The sequence below is a fragment of the Trachemys scripta genome, chromosome 1 (genome assembly GCF_013100865.1).
Source record: "Trachemys scripta elegans isolate TJP31775 chromosome 1, CAS_Tse_1.0, whole genome shotgun sequence".
Classification (NCBI taxonomy): domain Eukaryota; kingdom Metazoa; phylum Chordata; order Testudines; family Emydidae; genus Trachemys; species Trachemys scripta.
The window spans coordinates 234,001,864-234,023,513 of record NC_048298.1 but is presented as its reverse complement, the minus strand read 5'-3'; the positions used below and the strand labels follow the sequence as shown (position 1 = coordinate 234,023,513).

Sequence of the window (21,650 nt, the reverse complement as noted above, 5' to 3'; positions counted from 1 at the left end):
CCCCAGGCATTCTGGGGTCTAAAGAGGGATGCACTGATCTCTCCATCAAGAACATTTTCAGAGAAGACTCAGTAGCTCTCTGGATTCTCTTAGAAAAGGCTCTACATATGGCATCTCTCTCTCTGTTATGTGCTCCTCACTCAGGCACAGTAAGCATCTGGTATGTCCATCATTTAGGGTATGTCTACACAGCAGCTGGGAGGTGTAACTATTTTGGCCTCATAACTCAGACAAAAGACTTTACAATTTGCAACTTTTAAAATCTTTTAACAACTGACTGCAACTTAAAAGAAATTCGTTTTTTTAAAAGAGGAAAAACACAGTAATTAGAAACCAAAAAATGTATTACCAGATATATTTACACAACAATGATTGTAAAGAAATCATACAGTTGGTGATGTTTTGAAACTGTTGTAACACAACTTTTAACATCTGCTCCAGTTAGATTCAGCGTTTTTTCCAGGTGAACTTCCTGCGGGCTCCCTCTTGACCAGGCTTCTTTCGTTCCTTGATACGTGGATCAGGTGTCAGTAGTCCAACTACAGGACAATATGAAGACAGTCATTTCATGAAGTACAACATACACTAATTGTGTGTGTGTGCGCTTCAGAACAATTGGTGACTTTGCATACCACATGAATTGCAACATCTAGGCCCAAAAGGAGGACAAAGGTACAGCTTGAAACCAACAAAATGGAATTTAGTTTAGTCAAACCCCATAGAATTTTAACACTATTACAGTATTTGAATTTTGTACATTACAAATCTTATAAAAATCACCCCAGTGATGTAAAGGACATGTTATTTGTTCAAATATTTGAATTCACTTTTAGACAGCTGTAAAAAATTATATAACAAATGGAAGAAAGAGGAAGTTGATTGTAATGAATATAAATCAGAAGTTAGGAATTGTAAAAAAAAAAAAAAAAAAAAATCAGTAAGGGAAGCAAAGGGACACCAGGAGAAATCTATGGCTAGCAGAGTTAAGGACAATAAGAAGGAGCTTTTAAATATTTTAGGAACAAAAAGAATCCTGACAATGGTATTGGGAGAATTATCAATAATAATAATAATAATAATAATATAGAAAAGGCAGAAGTGTTCAATAAATATTTCTGTTCTGTATTTGGAGAAAAACAAATGATATAGACTCATCATATAGTGATGATAATACTCCTTCCATTCTACCAGCATCTCTGGAGGATGTTAAACAGAAGCTACTAAAGTTAGACAATTTTTAAATTAGCAGGTACAGATAACATGCATCCAAGAGTTTTAAAAGAGCTGGATGAAGAGCTCACTGTACCCCATTAATGTTAATTTTCAACAAGTCTTGGAGAAATGAGGAAGTTCCAGAATACTGGAAGAAAGCTAACGTGCCAATTTTTAAAAAGGGTAAATGGAATGACCTGGCTAAATCTAGGCCTGTAAGCTTGACATAGATCCCAGGCAAGATAATAGAGTGGCTGATATGGGACTGGATTAATAAAGAATTAAAGGAGGGTAATGTAATTAATGCAAATCAACATGGGTTTATGAAAAATAGATCCTGTCAAACTAACTTGACATCTTTTTTTTATGAGATTACAAGTTTGGTTGATAAAGGCAATAGCGTTGATGTAAAATACTTAGACTTCTGTAAGGCATTTGACTTGGTATAGCATGACATTCTGATTAAAAAAACCAAGAACGATATAAAATTAACATGGCACATATTAAATTAATTAAAAACTGACTAATAAGGTCTCAAAATGTAATTGTAAGTGGGGAATCATCATGCGGGTATGTTTCCAGTGGGGTCCTGTAGGGATTGGTTCTTGGCCTTACACCTTTTAATATTTTTATCAATAACTTGGAAGAAAACATAAAATCATCTCTGATAAAGTTTGCAGATGACAAAAATTGTGGAGTGGTAAATAATGAAGAGGACAATTCATGGATACAGAAAGATCAGGATTGCTTGGAAACGTGGGTGTAAGCAATATGCATTTTAATATGGCTAAATGTGTGTATACATCGAGGAACAAAGAATGTAGGCTGTACTTATAGAATGGGGGACTAACCTAGGAAGCAGTGATTCTCATCGGCGCCGACTCTGTGGGTGGTCCAGGGCTGGAGCAACCACGGGGGAAAAATGGTTGGTGCTGAGCATGCACCATCAGAACCTCCCACCAGTGGGACCTGATGATCAGTGCCAACCCTTCCCTCCCTGCGCTTCCCGTCTGCTGCAATCAGCTGTTTCGCAGGGCGTGGGAGACTTGGGAGGGGGAAGGAGTGAGGATGTGGTGCGCTCGAGGAAGGGGGCAGAACGGAGCGGGAAAAGGCGGGGCAGGGCAGGGATGGGAAGAGGTGGGTGGGATTGGGGCCTTAGGGGAAGGGATGGAGTGGGGACGGAGCCTGGGGTAGAGCTGAGGGTTGACCCCCGGCCCCATCCCCGGCACACTGAAAAGTGGGCACTGGTGGTGACTCTGAAAAAGATTTGGGGGTCATGCGGGATAATCAGCTGAACATGACCTTCCAATGTGACACTCTGGCCAAAAGAGCTAATGCAATCCTGGGATATATAAACAGGGATTTCCTGAGTAGGAGTAGAGAGGTTATTTATTTTACCTCTGTATTTGGCACTGGTGAAACCACAAGTCAAGAAGGATGTTAGTTAATTAGAGAGGGTTCATAGAAGAGCCATGAGAAAGATTTAAGGATTAGAAAACACGCCTTCTCATGGTAGACTCTAATAGCACAATCTAGTTAGCTTAACAAAGAGAAGATTGAGGGGTGACTTGATTACAGTCTGTAAGTACCTACATGGGGAACAAATATTTAATACTGGGCTCTTCAATCTGGCAAAGAAAAGGGTAGCACAATCCAATGGCTGGAGGCTGAAGCTAGACACATTCAGACTGGAAATAAAGCATAAATTTTGAATGATGGGGGTAACTAACCATGGGAACAATTTATTAGGGTTGTGGTGGATTCTCCATCACTGGCATTTTTAAAATCAAGATTGTTTTTCTAAAAGATATGTGCTACAAATTATTTTAAAGAAGTTTTGTGGCCTGTGTTAAACAGAGGGTCAAACTAGATGATCCAAATGGTCCCTTCTGGGCTTGGAATCTAGGAATAAGTAATTCAAAAGCACGTTAAGCAAGACAAAAGCTTGCTTAGAATTATGCTGCCTTCATTATTATTAGGAGTTTTCAACATATTTCCCTCTAGTCTATTTAAAAACTCAGTGTTTAATTCTGTATTGTTGCAATAGTGTGGTATCTTCTACATATAGGAAAATATCAGTTACTGCAGCTACCTAGGGTGCTGGTGGTTTTATTGGTGCCTTCTGAATAAGGAAAAGAGGAGGAACCTCTAATCTGGCCTATTTAAAGTAGCCTACTTATACTTATGCTCCTTGTCATCCCTTCAGATCAAGTTGAAACTAATCTACTGGTAGCCCTAACATTTGGTGCTTGAATACAGGAACAAGAACCTTTAGAATATAGGAGATGTGTTTCTATTCAACTGATTAGCAATCTTGGAATCTTTTCCTCCCACAAAATTTGGACTCAAGGTTTTTCTCTGACTTGATATATTACTACATATTGTGTTTCTGCACTGACAGGATGCAGCCTAAGCAGGTTCTCAGGCTGGGATTGTGACCCTAACATCTCATGAACAGGTGCAGAGACTATTCAAACAGGAAATACAGTTGGGTCATTTGAAAGATGTCAGGAAGACTGACTATTAAAACTATTCATGACTAAAGTCTGGGTCCTGAAAATACTTGTGCACATGAGTAGTCCCACTGATTTCAATGGAATTACTCACTTCTGTGTTTTCGGAGAGTCAGGCCCTTAACAATCTTATTAATCTTCGTCAGTTACTGGAAAAGTGTGTAAATACATATTACTATTGGAATTATGCATTCTTTCCTACTTATGTTCATACCTTGCCTCATAAATTCCACTTCATTTTCACTGATGAAACTACATAGGGCTCTCGCAGAGGCTAAACGGATCGCTCCAGCCTGTGAGGACCTCCCTCCACCAGAGACGGTACAGACCATATCATGTATTCCAAGTCTATCAAGGAACTGGAACGGGAACATTAACTGTTCTCTGGAAAAAATATAAGATACACACAGTATTTAATTTTTATAAATTACAGATTATATATAACATTGCTAGTTTATGAGACAGTTAAATGATGACTTGACATATGTAATCTAAAGAAATGCAAGCTTCCCTGTACTGCTTGGTCAATGCATTAAACCAGATGTGAAAGGACTATTATGCATTTAGATTATTGGAATATACAAGGTGTTTGAATTGTATAGCCAACATTAGGAATAAAATAACGCCACATTGGCTTGTTCTAAGAAAACTTTTTATAACTTATCTTCAGAAATCTTATCAGTGTAAGATGAACTGAAATTGTGTGTGCAGTCCGTGCAGTCTGAAATTTTAGGTGAAGTGTCTTGAACTACATTGTTTGTACTCTACTGATATATGTTGGAGTACGACGGTGTCACTACTGCCCCGGGACACTCAGGAAACAGGTGTATTGCATTCCAGTAAACACAAGATTTTCTTTAAGGTGAGCAGATCCCATAACTGAAGTACCAAAATGATCTGTGTTCTTATTCTTTGCAATCCTCCTTGGAAAAAAAAAGGCAGATGACAGACAGCTCTCAGCTGATACACTTTGAGTTCTCATAATCATGAGGAAAAATGGAAACAAGGTGAAGTCTTCTTAAACTAGATACTTATACAGGAACAGGAGACAGTGTCAGCTTCATAGAGCTAAAGATCCACGCAGAAACATCAAGAAAAAAAATCAGTGATCAAGTTATAATAATAAATAATATTAGCTCTTTTTGATGTTTTGAATACTTGAAATGCTCTACCAAAGCACAATGGTTTCTGTTTAGGTTGTTAATGTTAAAACAGATACATGGTGCTCTCACCTGTCTTGCATCACTGGAAAATAACATAAATAATCTACTCCGTTCACTGTAATTTTTCCGCTTCCATGGTCATAAACTACTGCAGTTGCTCGCGAAGTCTTTCTTTTGCCTTAAAATAAACAAAGCACCCTTTTGTTATTGTGGGTTCGTTATTTTTCAGCATATCAAATGCAAAAAAGCCAAGTAGATCTTATATTTTCATACAGCAGCAATGATTTTCTTTTTGGAGGTAAAGGGGGTAGGGTGGGGGATAAACATAAGCAACATTCAGCATGCTACTGCACTAAATAGATTTTATCATTTTGTTAATGTTCATGGAAATAAGAGAAAAAGGACAAAACCCATCAGTATATCCCACACAGTACAACTTTGAACAGGTTTTACTTTAGAAGATGAAAAGTAACTGTGAAAGATGACTGAATGCGGTAATGATACACGAAGTGCTAAAGCAGTTTGTTGCACTTGTGCATGTTCCGTATCTACCACCTCATATGAAGCATCATTGCAGGAGCTAATAATAAACAAGATAAGATACTTTGTTAAAAAATGTACCATAGAACATCAGTTTAATAAAGAATGTTCATATGAAACTGAATGTACAAATTAATTATACTGGGATGAACAGTGCTGCTACAATTTTTTGTCCACATTTAGTAAGATTTCATCGTAAACTACAGGGCCGGGTCCAGGCACTAGCCCTCCAAGCATGTGCTTGGGGCGGCACCTGGAGGGGGAGGGGGCCGGGCTCGCCGCCCTCCCTCCGGCGCTCCAGCCGGCTGGGGAGAGCAGGGCCCCGGCCGGGCTCGCTGCCCTCCTGCGGCGCTCCGGCCGGGGGGCGGCTTTTTTGCCTGGGGCAGCAAAAAAGCCAGAGCCCGCCCTGGTAAACTATCTACAGAGTTTTATATCTCTGAAAACATTAGCTCTGACCTAAAATAGGACATACAAAATCTCAGCCCAGAAGAAATAGTCTGGTTTACATCTCTGAGCTCCGGTAATGTTAAAAAGGTTCTTTGATAAATGAATTTTGAAACCTGTTAGCCTGTGAAACAGATCTGTGCTTTTGTGTATTTAAAAGGGAAAATAAGATAGTTATTGAACTTATGAAAACTGGCTATAATGCCTTTTCTTAAGCAATGCCGAGTACCCATATCTACTAATTTCAACAATTAGTGATTTACTATTATTTTAAAGGCTCTATCGTAGATCATCATGGATCATTAGATAATGGCATTTGTGCCATACACTTCCATTTTGATACCAAAACATCCATGAAAGGATTGTAAAATATCAATACAAGTGTATGAAATAAAGAAATGCACCAACCAATACAAGACTTTGCTGAGTGTTGGGGTTACCAAAGAAATTTCTGAGTCTCAGCTGGAGACCTTCACCACTTCAACCAGACAGACAAACGTGAAATTATTACCTTCCCCAGTGCTGAAGGCGACTCCTTGCTCATCATATTGCAGGGGCTCAATCACCATCTTTTTTAATTGTATAGCTAGTTCTTTGCGAAACTTTAGCACATACTCTTCTTCGATGCCACAACATGGCAACGTCACTAATCTTTCTAGCAGCTGTATACACGTTGAATACTGCAGAGAATAAAAATTCATTAAGAGATGCAGGTGAAATTGCATTTGCTAAAACTTTCTATTTTTATATACTTGATCTTTTCTTCTTTGCTTTTATTGATGATTTTTGACAAGATGACACTTTTGCATCCACATGCTGCTTCAAAAACAGCATGCAAATGCATCATTTTCTGTGTGACTAAAGACATCTAATCCTTTCTTCAGGCAGCAATGAATCTTGAATTCAGAATACACCCAACCTCTTTGTAATACAGGATTATTATATTAGAATTAAGTTCATCTCAATTTTAAAAGAAAACGTCTACTGGGCCTTAGATCTGAATTTTTTTGTTATTAGAATAGAGGAGAAAAAGCTTTCCCACTCATTTCCAATATGTCTATAGAAATGGGAATAATTTTATTTTACTAAACTGCACCTCAATGATTATATTTCATAATACATAAGGGAAACGTATCTCTTCGGCTGTTCAAGCTGAGTTACTTTAATGTTTATGATTTCCTTTAAAACTGAACAATCAAGATATTTAAAAATTCAAGAGACACTTGACTTAAAGGGCAACCTCTTGAAATAAATTATCCTTTGCTCCTGTGTGCTTTTTTCCTAGTTCTTGAACATGTGATTAGAAAGTAAACACCTCAGCATTAACCCCTTTGTGCTGAAAGCTGGGATGGCCTGCTATAAGGCATTACTTGCAGGAGTTTTGGACCACCGGTAACAAAGAAATAAGGATGCCATTGTGTATAAGAAAATTTTTACCCTATAAGTAGGAAAAAGTAGATTTTTAAAATTACTTTTGAGAATTCTTTTTACCTATGCTGTATTTCTAGCATCTTTTGCAGTGGGCTACTTTCTTATAAATAAATTAGCAAATAAATTTTGATATCACTCGGTTTTATGTTTTATTTCAGTCCAATGTTCTAATGCAGATTTCTGTGGCAACGCTTTTTGGGAAAAAAAACCGCATTAGCATAACACGTATGCGCCAAATGCCTTTAAAAGTGTGTGTGTGTGGGAAATCAAATCGTGGAAGCTGTACATGAGGAAAACCTCCGACAGTTCTCTGAGCATGTAGGAAAAAAAAAAAAAAAAAAAAAAAAAAGATCAATTGCTTCCATTTTGTTTAGTACCCTTAATGCAAGCACCACAGAAAGCTTTGCTGCAAAACAAAACATAAGATAAATGGAGCAGGCAAAAGAGTACAGTGAATATCTAAAGGACTCAATATAGTACATGCAAACATTTCAATTTATTTCCAGAGGCTGAGCTTTTGTGCTTTTTTGTATTTATCCAATCCCTAGTATTGTATTTTCTAGCCCACTGATATTTCATAGAAGTGTGAGGTACGGTAGAAAGACAAGCTGTGAGGAACACTAAAATGTCTGGGTATGCTTGTGAATGCGGAACAATTCCTGGGGCTTTGGGAAAATAAACAGGAAAATCCATACCGACCACCATAGTATTACAAGAGATAGCGAAATTGAGGACTGCTTCCATTGCTAGGGAGATGGTCTGTAGTCTGAATCTCTAAGGGATGGTGGAATACACAGCAATGAAGGATGTAGAGAACAACATATCTAGAATGGTTAGACAAAAGGTTGTCAACCCTGTCTGGTGCAGCCCAATTCGAAATTCAAATTCCACTGGGAAATTAAGGTTCCACAGGTAAGGTGTAACTTAGATGGTCATACAGGCAGACTGGATCTGGATTTTTGGACCTCTGTTCTTATTTGGAAAACCTCAGTGTAATAGAAACATCAGCATTATTCCTCACCCATGGAAACCAGCTGCAATAGCGAGTTAATGGACTTGTTCTTGGAGATGCAAGTAGTAAGGTGCCAGATGCAGAGTTCTTCAGAATCAATTTCATATGACGCAAGCATATTGCAGATAATAGTCTGTCTTGTCTATAGTAGGGAAATTTTGCAAAAATTTTCCACCATCACTACCATCAGTTCAACTTCATCAATAATAGTAACATTGGGAGTCCTATAGATGAGCCCTACTCATCAGTGCCAATGGGGTTTTAAGCACTGTGTTAATTAGACCGTCTCTGAGCAGGGTTATATGACCCAGCAATGGCACATCTACACAAGAGCTCCCAATGACGTTACCACTGATGGAAATGGATCATGTTAACAATGGTGGGAAATTTTTGTAGCATGCACGAGATAACATGCCAATATGACAAACATTTACTTAGGGCAGGTCTTCACTACAGGAGGGGGTCTATTTAAGATACGCAAATTCAGCTACGCGAATAGCATAGCTGAATTCGACCTATTGGAGCCGACTTACCCCGCTGTGAGGACGGCGGCAAAATCGACCTCCATGGCTCCCAGTCGACGGCGCTTACTTCCACCTCCGCTGGTGGAGTAAGAGCGTCGATTCGGGGATTGATTGTCGCGTCCTGATGAGACGCGATAATTCGATCCCCGAGAGATCGATTTCTACCCACCGATTCAGGCGGGTAGTGTAAACCTAGCCTTAGGTGAGGAGCTGGAGGGGGGAAAATGGATGATATTTAAAAAAAAGCACCTGCCTCCAAGACATACTTTTTCAGGATGCAGCCAGAGTCTGTATTCTTAAGATACAGGTCCCTTAAATTAAAAAGATTAATTACTCACATCGTGATCTGACAGTTTTTCCACTAACATGTCTTCCAATTCCTGCTTAATCAGCCATCTGCTGCCAATCAGGTTTCTGTTTAAAATATCACATATATTCTCTTTTTAATTAACCATGCAATTAGAGTTATATCACAAAGGACCATACATACAGTGAGGCTTGTATTTGGAAATGTATTTTCTACTGCAAAACAGTATGATATTCACTATGTAAATACGATTTATAATGTTTAAGTTAGTTATAAAAGCTGTTTCTTATGAAAGGAATGGTAACTACACTTATTAAATTCATTGCATCAAGAGTTAATTATGAATTTTACTTAAGTGTCACTCATTATTGCTACTGAAGTTAAAAGCCAATCAGCAGTTCCACGATAAGCTAATTTTCCACAGATTTATAACTCAGTTCTAAAAACTTGGCCCACAAGGTTTCAGCAAAACAAAATGCACACAAAACTAGATTCAAGACAACAACAAGTCCTTGTCTACACCAGATCTTCCCCTGTTAATCCTTGCTCTTACAGGTGCAGCTCTGCTGGTGGCAGCAATGTGGGGGTGCTCATATAGGAAGGGAACTAGTAGCCACTGGCATTTTAACCATGTCATCTAGAACTACTCTGAGCTAGGTTAGACAACGTGACAATGCTGGACTCTGTATCAGCACTCCCACTGTCGCTACCAATGGAGGAAGTGCGCTAGTGGTAGTAATGGTGGAAATTTTAAAGAAAACAGTCCAGTGTAGAGAAACAGCCTTAAGGTCTGAATTAAGTTAAACCAATAAAAGAAAGGAAATTCAAAGCACTGTCCCAAATATGCCCTTTTCATGTAGGTATTATATAAAAAGTGTTCAAACACTGGCTGTTGAAACAGCATACTTCATATAGTAATGGGGGTGAAATTACAAGGTGACCTACAAAAGCAAAAAAATAAGAGTTAAGGCTTCATCCTTAGATTTGTTAGAAACAATAAATGTCAATTAATATTTTTAGTGTCACAATTAAAGGTCCCAATTCCAGGAAGCATCATTATTCAGGAATATACTTAACTTTAGCATGTGTTTAAGTGCTTTCCTGAATCCTAAAATGACCTCCCCTACTGCCTGACAACATTACTGTTTTCACTGGCAGCTGAAGTCAGGATTCTGCAAAGATTTCAATACATGCTTATCTTTATACATGAATAACCTCAATGAAGTCAATGGGATTACTCACATGTGTAAAGTTATGTGTGTGCTTAAGTCTCTGTAGGATCAGGGCTAACCTTGCAGGTATGATTGCAAAATGTCTGTATAACAGCCCGTTTTCAGATGCTCAATTCTCTGAAAAAAAGTATTTCTTCTTCATTTTAGAGTTAAACTATCTATTCTGGTCCCAGAGGAAGAGGCACATGTTTTTGGAAAACTTGAAAAAAAATCCTTCCAACCACTTGGTTTTTAAAACATGAAAGAAATGTCGACCACCATTATTCACATGAGTAAATCAATTGGCAAAATTCTGGAAGGAATCACATTACATCAGATTATTTTTCAGCAGCATCCACTATGAACTCCAACCCCATTCTCCCCTTGCCTGCTCAGGTTTAGGTATGTCTATGTAGCATTTTGGAGCTAGCAGGACTGAGCCATCTGGCCCGGGTGGACAGACTTGAGCTAGCAGGGATTCACGCTAGTGCTCTAAAACTAGCTATGTAGACAGCACTTTGAAGTTGCAGCTTTGGTTGGAGCTTCTGATTCCAAGCCACAACTTCAAAGCTTTTTCTACACAGCTATTTTTAGAATGCCAGCCTGAGTCTGTCCACCTGGGCAGGAAGGCTCACTCCTGCAGGCTGCAAAAGGCTGTGCAGATATAGCCTAAAGGGCCTCTCCTCGAAAGGCATGATGAATAAACGCTACATGCCATAGGAAACTTTAATCATAAAGGAATGTGAACTTCAGTCAACTAAGAAACAAAGATAAAAAACTAGTGTACCACTGCTAAAGACAAATGTCTCATGCTAACACAACTGTCCCAGCTACCAAAATAGAAAAGCATAGCAAGGTACACTGAAGTAGTTATAACCCTAAACCACAGTGCTGAAAACATTTTTTTTATATATATTTATGCGCTCTTCATTGCAATTTACCCATGAAAAAACAAACAAACACAAAATTAACAGCTAAAATAGAAAAAATTGCAGATCATTATGGAGCATTGGAACACTACATAATGCTGGATTGAAGACACATAGCAGGAACATCATGAAAGAACCGCAGCCCTGAAAAAGCAACCATTTAACTGGGAGAAAAAGGAGTGCACCGTGAGAATATGACACAGATTCCTTGGTTTCAATGAAACCTCTCCAACCCTATAAGCCTTCTCTGAATCCTCACTGCCCACTCAGTCTATGGAGGAATTACTACAAAAAATTCTCAAAACACAACTGGGCTACTGCATCCTAGTTTCTGGATTCCTCAAAAGGAAGCGAACTGCACCCAGGTCTTATAATATTGATTAATTTCAAAGACTGACAAGCAATCTTGACTGCAGCTATTAAAAAGGCTCATTAACAGACAAATGATCATTATGGTCTTCCAGGAATTTTCCGTTGACTTTCAATAGAAATGAGTAACCAATAACCCAGTCAGTAAAATCCTCAAGGAAAATGGCATCGAACATAGAACTATCTACCGTGAAAACCTTCTGTGGGGAAAAAAAAAAAAAAAAAAAAAGAAAAAAAAAAAAAAACTCAAAACACCTTCACCCAACAAGAGTATTTAAATATTGTTCTCCATCCTCTTCTAGTCTCAGTTATGTGCTAAACAAAGGCAAGAAATTAAGAGAGAGGAGGGGGAAATTGTCTCTCTTTTCCCTTTTGGAAGAGAAAGAAGAAAAGGGGTAACGGAAAGTAAAACTACTTAAATATGTTGGCACTGGGAAGAGAAAAAGGAGGAAGTTAAAAATGGAATGGTTAATATAAACACAATAAGGAACCTATTAGATTCCTTGAGTGTTGAATCACTTATCCATAATTAGGAATTATGATCAGAAATGATTGCTCTTATGACTGAAATGTTAACTGTATTGCCAACTCTTATGAATTAATCACGAGTCATGGGATTTTGGCACCTGCAGGACAAGCTCTCATGACATGAGACACTCCTCCATTCCTGCTATCTCCAGGGCTAAACTCCCAGGCAGAACCTAATGCAAGAGCTTGTGGGGCTGACGACACACACCTGGCCTTGCCATTGAGCCCTGCCTTCATGTATGGATTGGCCCACCATCTCAGCAGCATCTCCTGTCTTTGTAGCTCATATAAATCTTTACTGAACAATAATTGAAACACTTGATCTACAGTCAGAATGCTTTGTGTTTCTTGGATGTTCATTGCTTTCTGAGCTCCATTTTATAGCCCTTGTGCAGGAAGGAATATGGTGGGGAAGGTGGGAAACTAAGAAGGAGAGACACTAATAGGAAATGGATGGCAGTTCCCCTATTTTAGGAATGAGGAGAAGCTAAGTGGAGTCTCCATCTGAGCAGTCAGGGAGAGGTGTGCATTTTTTGTGACTTAAGGTTGATGTTCCAACTAGAAATGATCACGCACACATTGGCAGAGAAGTAGATGAGTATACAGGTGTTATAAAGACTAAAAAACATTCTTTTTTTTAATCATCTCATGTTCTTTTGGAGTCTGGTTTTTGATCTCCTGAGGATGGCAATACTGTGTTCTTTCACATGAATTATTTCAAAATTGTATCTCCAAAAATCAAATAAAAAATGTTTGAAACCGAGATTGAAGGAAGTGCTAAAATAATATATTAAAGCAATTTAAGAAAACTGATATCAATATTAGTGCAAGCCGGAAACTCACATTTTTTTTCTGTTCTCAGCAAGTAAGCCTTGGGCTCTCAAGTGGTCTTGGTATTTCTGAATGTCTAGCAGTTTCCCATATATTTCCTAAAATATATAGAAATATGCATTAAAGGGTACAGATATTTTATTTATATGGTTTTAAATAACAAAATATTCACACATTACTTATCTATGTATGTGTATTATCCAAACATCCTGAAGTGTACAAAAAGATGATTGTAAAAATGGTTACAGTATTTAACAGTTAAAAGTACACTGCAGGTTCAAAATGTATACAAGACCTTGATCCTGCACTGACTACTGCTCATAGCAGTTAAACATGTGCGTAACTGTTTGAAGGATTGGTGCTTAAGTCATTCTTAAAACGAAAAAGGAGGTGGACAATATATCTATATAAAAAACAATTACTGGCTTGAACTTTGAACTGCCTTTTTAGAAAAAGTAAGTATTTATATAGTGTATTCCATGAAACTCTGTTAATTTTGGTGATGATATTTATTATATTTGTATTACGTAGCACTTATAGGCCCCAACTGAGATCACAGCTTCCTTGTGCTTGGGGAAGTGCATAAACAAATCTGCTTTTTTAAAATACTAGTCTGTCAAAAACTCAGCAAGCAACACACACAGTATAGCAAGTACATTTTTGTCACTGGTGTATTTTCAAACATGTGTAATAATGAATCTGTTAGAAGTTTCGGTTAATATCAATATATACAAAAATGGTATTGCAAGGGTGAAAGAATTCAAAACTGTTTTAGTTTCAGTGCTACTATGTACGTAGAGTTTAGCCCTTTTGTTTGTTGGAATACTATATGCTTATCTAGAGATTCCTTGCACAGATAAAATGAGGGATTGAGGATACACATTTAGATAGGTTTTTAACTTTCCTTAATTGATTTCTTACCCATTTAGTAAAACTTCTACATAAGCCCTGTCTACATTAGGAAAATTTTGTAAAAAATTCCCACCATTGTTAACACCGGTTCACCTGCAGCAATAGATAGTTTGAGTCAGAGTCCCTTCTCCTTTCCTCCCAGAGCATACCCATAGGAGCAGAGTTAAGGCTGTCTGGTTGCCATAGCTGTGCATTTCCATACTTGCAAATGTTAGGGTTAACTTTAATTCTGAATTTCCCCGAGTTTCTAGTGTTTGTTTTTTGATAATTTAACATTTTTGTAATTCTTTTTAAACCCTGAGATTATTGGTACGTACTCTCAATCTTAATTGTTTTCTTCAAGAATCTAGCTTTCGGATGAAGCTAAATTACCCATAAGTTTAGTGTTCACGCTAAAAAGAAACATCAAAATACTTTGAGTTACAGCAGCAACTTAATCCTAAGTAAAACAAGTAATATTTATAAGAAAAACAGAAGTGGTGGTACTACAACTAAATACTGCATATTCCAAAGAACCCATTTAGATTAGCAAGTGCTGACAACAAAAGCCTTATGGATGAGCACTGTGTACTCCCTTCAATTATTTTATGAAATACAATGGGTGCTAGTAAAAACCTCAACATTCACAGCCCCAGCTATCTGCAGCATCAACAGTATCTTCCTATACTTAGAACAGGAGATACTATAGTGCTGCAATTACTGTGGAGTTGCAAGGATTACATTTTTACATTTTACAGACTACTTTACAAAAAGCAAAAAATTTAAAACAGTGAAACAGATGAAATGTAGGAAAGCCTATGAGTTTTTATTAATAACCACTGTACGAAGTGCTAATTGTTAAAATACGCAATATCATAATTTGAAATAAGTGACAAAGATGCTGATGCAACACTTAAATACCACTTAACACTTAAATAATAAAGAACTCCTTACAGTAGTAAGCACCCAATCATGATTTTAAAAGTTTCTTTATCTATAAATATACATTCCCAGTAGGGTAATAATAATAAAATATTAAATAAATAATATACAGATATTTAAAAGTATCAGAATAAGTTAACCATAGGGTTACTGATTTTCTAAAGTTGTTGCACTCACAGCACTTAAATGGTTGTGGAATCAGTTTAAAAGGAATCTGTGATGCAGGCTGGTGCTGAGATTTATAATAATGTAATAAGCAAATTAAATATTTTTAGAACAGCAACATAAGTGTATAGAACCTCTGAAGTACAAAAAAACCCCAGTTGCTTTATAAACAGCACAGACCAGACTGAACCGTAGCGGTAAGCCTTCCAGTAACTTTAATTTTGGGAAGGCATACTAGAAATCAACTAAGTATGATCAAATCTGTGTAGAATTTTCTCCCAATCTGTGGCATTTGTGTGTGTACTTCTATATTTTAACGTCTGATATCCTAAGACACAGGAAACATTATTCAAAATATCTGTAAAACTGAAATAAACTGCTCCTACATCGCAATACCTAGTGAGATACCTCGGTGTGATTACCTGGTCTGGTCTCTCACTTTGTAGGGTAGTGAGGTATGGAAAGTGCTATTCAGAGAGCAAGCATCTCATGCCACTCTGAAGTAACTCGTGCATTTCAGTTAGGAATGGGGTTAAAAGGCAGTCAAACCCGTCAAGAAAACCATTCACAGAGTAGGGTTGGATGGTGTGAGGTTTACCGGAGAATAGATAGAAAATGTTTGCATCTATGGGGTAGAAGTGTCAGGTAAAAGCAAGAAAGCTTAGGTTCTTCTCTGGGGCTAAATGTTTTCCTGATAGCAGGTCAGGTGACTGAGGATATGATTACACTGCAAAGAAAAACCCACGGAACCAAGTCTGAGAGCTTGGGTCAACTGACTCACAGGGCTCAGGCTGCAGGGCTAAAAATAGCAATGTAGACGTTCCTGCTCAGGCTGGAGCCCAGACCCCAAGACGCTCTCCCCTCCGCTAGGTTCCAGAGCACAGGCCACAGCCTAAGTGGGAACATCTACACTGCTATAGCCTCACAGTCTGAGCCCCAAGAGCCCAAGTCAATTGACCTGGGCTGTGAGACTCAATGCTGTGGGGTTGTCTCTGCAGTGTAGACACACGTTATGAGGCTTGTCCCAATAGAATAGAGGGCATGAAGAAGTGGGTTCCTATGAGTGGCCTAAAACTTCTGGAAGTAGAATGAATAAAGCTGGGAATGCACAAGAGATTTTTGGCCATTGAAAGGTTTGACCTAGATAGAGCTTGTCAATTAGGAAAGGGGCTGGATTGGCAGCCCTTGTAAATATATGGGAAGGCTGTTTGCTTGACTCCTGACTCTACGGCTTCTTCTCTTCTCCTGTATAGGCATGCAGTATCTTCGTATCTGGTGAGAAAGCAGATGCACTGAGGCAGCTGGGACACCTATCTACCTCCCTACTGAGCCAAGAGCAAAGTGGATTCTGGAGCACATCAGACCCTGAAGTGAGATTATTAGAGAACCACCCAGGATTTGGAATGCCTTACTCACTGTATCCTAATGTGCACATAATTTATTGGGAAGGTTAGCAGATATTACTAGAATCCTGGGCTAAGTACAAAGACAATTGGGATGAGAGCTGCTGTAAGGAAAGAAAGGGAGTAAATATAGTTGTAAGTTTACTGTAAACTGGCCTTAGTCTGAAGTGATTTTAAATTATAATTAAAATTGCTTTGAGTAATATGCAACAAGTGTAGAGGGAGACCTTGAATAATCATTAGGCTCAGAAGCTCTACTGAGATGAATGAGTGCAGTTCATACTTCTTTTGTTTCACCCTGCCCGTTCGTAGACTTGGAAGTTCATGTCACAACTAAAAATCATTAGAAATAACTTTTCTTTTCTTTTTTTTTTTTTGAAGGAAACTTCAAATTTGCATAAAAAAAGTAGGATTTTCCTGAGAATTTCTGAAAATGCCAGATCCCCTCAATGTATTGAAATTCCATGTATGTGCATTTCTAGTGATTAGAAAGAGTTCCTATTTTCTGGAATGGTTTTATCAGAGTGACTTACTGTCTGCATGAAAAAAAATCTAGACTAGGGAAAAAATGGAATGCCATATAAAAAGTACTTCTCCTACAATTAGTGTACGTCTTACAGTAGGAGAGGTCTTCTCATCGAATACAATTGCCAATACCTTTCGGTTTTGCTTCCAACTTTCATTTCTCTCATGGAGTGAAATTTAGGTTACAAAACTTTATGGACAGGAGTAGTTCTACTACTTCATAGGACTACTCATGCGTAAAGTTAAGAACACATATAAGACTTTGCAAGATTCAGGACTTAAGAGGGTAAGATGCAATCATGATGTTAAATATGATTATTTTGCAAAATAATCATATATAATGCCAAACAATTACATCTAAATCCTCATTTCCCAAAAATTATAGGAAACTACTGTAGAGACTCACTTTTCAGAAGATTTTATCAAGATGCAATAGTCAAACTCATGAATGTACATGTCTGTTGTCTTGTAATATCAGCTATTTTGTTTGCATAATAGCTGAGTTTACAAGACACTAGGCAGCCATAAATGCTCCCACATCTAGTGGAAGGCTCAAATCCTTAATCTGCACTAGGATGCACTCTTTTAAAGAAGGATTTATTCTTATTACTAAATAAATTGAGGACAGGAATGAGTGAGAACTGGATCTTTGAAAAGTATCCTCAAAGTACAAAGCAGCTTATGAAAAACATCTTTGTATATTTTTTGATCTAGTTTTTTTTGGGGGTGGGGAGGGGGGGGAAGAGGGCATGTTTTAAATGCCTGGAGGACCCAGAACATCATGCATTAAATTCTTTAGGTCACTTGCCTACCTTGAAAGTGAATATTTTTTGACTGATATATATATTTTTAGGTTTTTTTAATCAAAAACACTCAATATACTTAAAATGCCCTGAGATGTAAAATGATTTTCATTGAATACAATTTTGATAAAAGTAGCATAAGGCTACAATGATGTTTCCATTCACTGAGATTTCTGGAAGGGAATAATAATCAGAACTACGTACGCTACAAAATTTGTCCAACAAAAAAAAAAAATGTATAAAATAGGACACTGTCTTGTTGATCACATTACAAAACCTGACTATATTACTTGCAAACAATGCAATTTTCCATGTCGTATTCAAAGTGCAACATTTTGAATGAGATGAATAGCCACAACACATGTGAAGGGGTTAAATTCTCTCAATGTACGTTAGAGTTACATGCAACAAATCCCTTGTGCATCAAGAGGTGAATAAACTGCCCCGTCCCCAAGACTAAACTATATTCAACAAGCAGAACAAAGAGAGCAATGTGAATACAAAGGATATTCAAGTTTTATAGAAGTCTTAGTTAATATTCAAGTCATACATTCACATATAAACTGGATCTTATAAGATGTACGGTGAATATATGTATTCACTACTTTTAACAGATGTCTAACATTTTTGATTAGCATTACCTAAACAAATGGCACTGCTGTGACTGGTTGTCTCAACTGCAATTAATAAAATCTGAGATCCCTGTCAGTAAATGCAGTTGTGACTGACAAACATTTAGGCCAAATAATCATTTCTTTATCCTACTTATCACTCTTTATGTAGCAATTTTTTTTTATTTAAATCCATACAATATATTGTCATTCATGCAAATACTGCATTAACATGCAATCTTTTCTTTCTCCCAGCTGTATGAATTACAGTTTTGGTAGTTTAAAAGAAATCAATCTATAATTCTTATACAACACATTTAGCCTGATGAGAGATTAAAACTATGTTAAGCATTGTATACAGATTTCACCTTTTTTTGCAGCTGCTTAACTAAAAGGATGTTAAATCCGGTTTAATTAATTCAGCTTTATATAATTCTATTTAATGGACACATTTAGAAATGTCCCAAGAACACTCAAGTACTTTAAAATATCCTACAGTAATGAAATCTGTTTGTCAAGCAGATTTCATTTGAAGAAGATTTAATCAAGTGGTATCGTAACAGGATACACACTATCCTTTGTAAGACTATTTCTCAGGCAATCTTACATACCTTTTTTTAAAAGGCTAGGAAGAGCTAAAAATAAAATTGTGCTCCTTGTAAAATTTGTAATTTCTTCATTATGATGGAACACAACAAAACATCTTGCCCTTGGGTTGCTCTGTTTCAGCCAAAATAAATGCAAATGGCTTGTCAGATGACAGCTGTTTGATAAGGCTCCTCTACAAGACCTGCATGCTTTACTTTTTTCCGTGAAACTTGGGATGAAAGGCAGAAGGCAGGAAGAGAATTAATGTAGCATACAGTCTAAAGGCAATGCTACAACCGTGATTAAGTAGAAAAGTTAAAAGGCACAGATTTTCCACAGCCTCGCTGCGTGCAACCCATCCGTGTAACAAGTTGACAGGCCTAGCGCGTCAGCTCCATCATCCTCTCCGACAGCTAAAACGCAGCATTGCATCCCTTTTCAGAGAAAATTTGCGTCTGCACCATGAAGCGTTGTACATTATTTCTTAGCACTGCAGGGGGCTCAAGTCCATATGGAACCTTCACAAATATTACCACAGATCAAACCAGCGGCGTTTCGAGGCAGATTTGACATACCTATTTAAATGAACAGCAGGGGTCCTCGGGCTGCCTCAGGCTGTGCAGGAGAAAACCTCTGTGGAAAGCCTATGCTGCAGCTCCATTACTCAGCAAAGACACACTCTACATTTATCATTCATTTCATTTCTGCCAGGGCAAGAAGCTCATTTGCCCAAGGTCAACAAAAAACGAAAAAAGGGTTTTTTTCCAAGAAATAAATGTACCTGACAAGTGGGGATTTTGTCCTTTGGGTTTGTAGAGCACAAACACACACCAGATAATTCTCAAAAATAAAGAAAACCTATGCACAGAATTTGATTTTTGGGAAGTCCAATAAATGTTGTTCTAACTTTTTCAAGAGTACATAATGAGGAAAACAGAATCTGACAGGAGCATCAAATTGAAAGTACCAGACTACAAAAGTGGGTCTTTTTTTGGTCTTACATTAACCATACATTAAAATACTACACGTTTCTCTATAAGGCTCTTCTAGGGAGTCAAAGAATTTATGTGCTACTAATGGGCATATTTATAAAAGGGCTCTTCATAACACACAATAAAGAAGTCGGGACCAGCAGTGTTCTATCAGATGTAGTTTTTATCGTAAAGGTAAATGACAGAGATCCCATGGTCTTGCAACCATACTAACCTAAGTGCACATTAAGTTTACATGAAAAAAACAAACAAACAATCTTTAAAAATTTTTAAAAAAATATAAATATATTGAGCTACTTAATACAAATTTCTTTCACATTAAAGATCAGCACATTTCTGCAATTCTTCTCTTTAAGACGAAAACCATGTATTTTAAATATGATCATGAATAATCCTAAATCTGGTCATCTCTGTTGGATGGACATTCATCACCGCTAACTCTTACTGATACTAAATTAAACTACAGTATAAAATGAAATGTTCAGAATATTCATACCTAATTCATAATCAAAACCAAACAGAAAAAAGAAAAACAAACCATTCGCTTTTAAATTAGGCAACAACTTCTCTCTAAATGAAAGAATAAATATTATCACTTAACAAAACACATTATGTTTCACCTCTGGTAGTGTTATTATGGTCCATTCTGAAATCACTAGGTAAATTCAGAAGTTTCTGAAATGTAGTTCTGATGTAATGATTTACTTGACTTAGAGTCAACATTATTTATCATAGACTATAATGTACTTACATGCATTAATGAATAAAATGACTGCTTGCCAGTATAAAAGAGAAAGTGAAATGGACGGCGATCTTCTCCCCATTGGATTGCTAATCAAAAGCAAAATCAGACAAAAAAGCAATAATATACAGCAACTAAATAACTGTATTTAAATTGCAGTTCTAAACCTCTTTTATAATACTAATTACCTTTTAAAATACCAGAGAGTAGAGACATTCAACCAGTATTCAACCAGTCTGGAGTGCTAATATTTTAACATACCTTGTTATAACCTACCTCAATCAGCTAATATAACCAGATATTTTTAATATAACATTCTAAATCTCTCATTACATAATGGAAGCCCTGCTGTACATCTTAAATAAAATCTCAAGGAATCTATGTAATAGGAATACAGCAAAAGGTGCCAAATTTAGACTAGACAGAAATGCACACTAAAAGATAATTATATGCTATATCATGATTATGAAAGGTGCCAGATTGACAGCTCCAGAAAATAAAGTCTTCTAGAAATAGTAGTACTACTATATGGGCAGCTTCTGAATAAACTTTCTAACATTGCCTTGATAATATATCTCAACTATGTTCTAGAGGGAACAGTGTGCAGAACGCAGATATTTTTAGGCAAAACAGTTAAAACAATTTCATCTGTCTAATCACAGGAGCCAAAACAGGTGATGCTTTGGCAATATAAAAATTATGAACAGATTTATACTTTAATCTAATAAAAATTTCCTTTATTTTAAAATTAAACTTTTCTGTCATTTTACCTCCTACAGTGACACGTCATCTTAATCTACAAATTGAATCTGAAGCAATTACCAGTGCAACTGCTGGGCACAGAAGATGTACAGAAGATATTATAGTTAGGCTTGGAAGGATTAGATTTTTATGGGTGAATGTCAATTTCACAAACGAACAAAAATATTTTCTTCAAATCAGCGAAGTAAGGAAAATGCAGCCTCAGAACTTAG

At 37.1% G+C, this 21,650-nt stretch overlaps 1 protein-coding gene across 1 annotated transcript in view; it reads right to left on the bottom strand.

The window, feature by feature from the left end:
• Positions 1-326: 326 nt before the first annotated feature.
• Positions 327-21,650, bottom strand: part of MRPS9 (mitochondrial ribosomal protein S9) — a 44,392-nt gene continuing 23,068 nt past the window's right edge. Inside the window, exons 5-11 of the mRNA XM_034758035.1 lie at positions 20,686-20,765; positions 13,027-13,112; positions 9,178-9,253; positions 6,384-6,552; positions 4,958-5,066; positions 3,940-4,109; positions 327-539 (exon numbers count right to left, since the gene is read on the bottom strand). Coding sequence (XP_034613926.1) covers positions 448-539; positions 3,940-4,109; positions 4,958-5,066; positions 6,384-6,552; positions 9,178-9,253; positions 13,027-13,112; positions 20,686-20,765 — 782 coding nt within the window. The 3' untranslated portion in view covers positions 327-447. The remainder of the gene's footprint in view (positions 540-3,939; positions 4,110-4,957; positions 5,067-6,383; positions 6,553-9,177; positions 9,254-13,026; positions 13,113-20,685; positions 20,766-21,650) is intronic.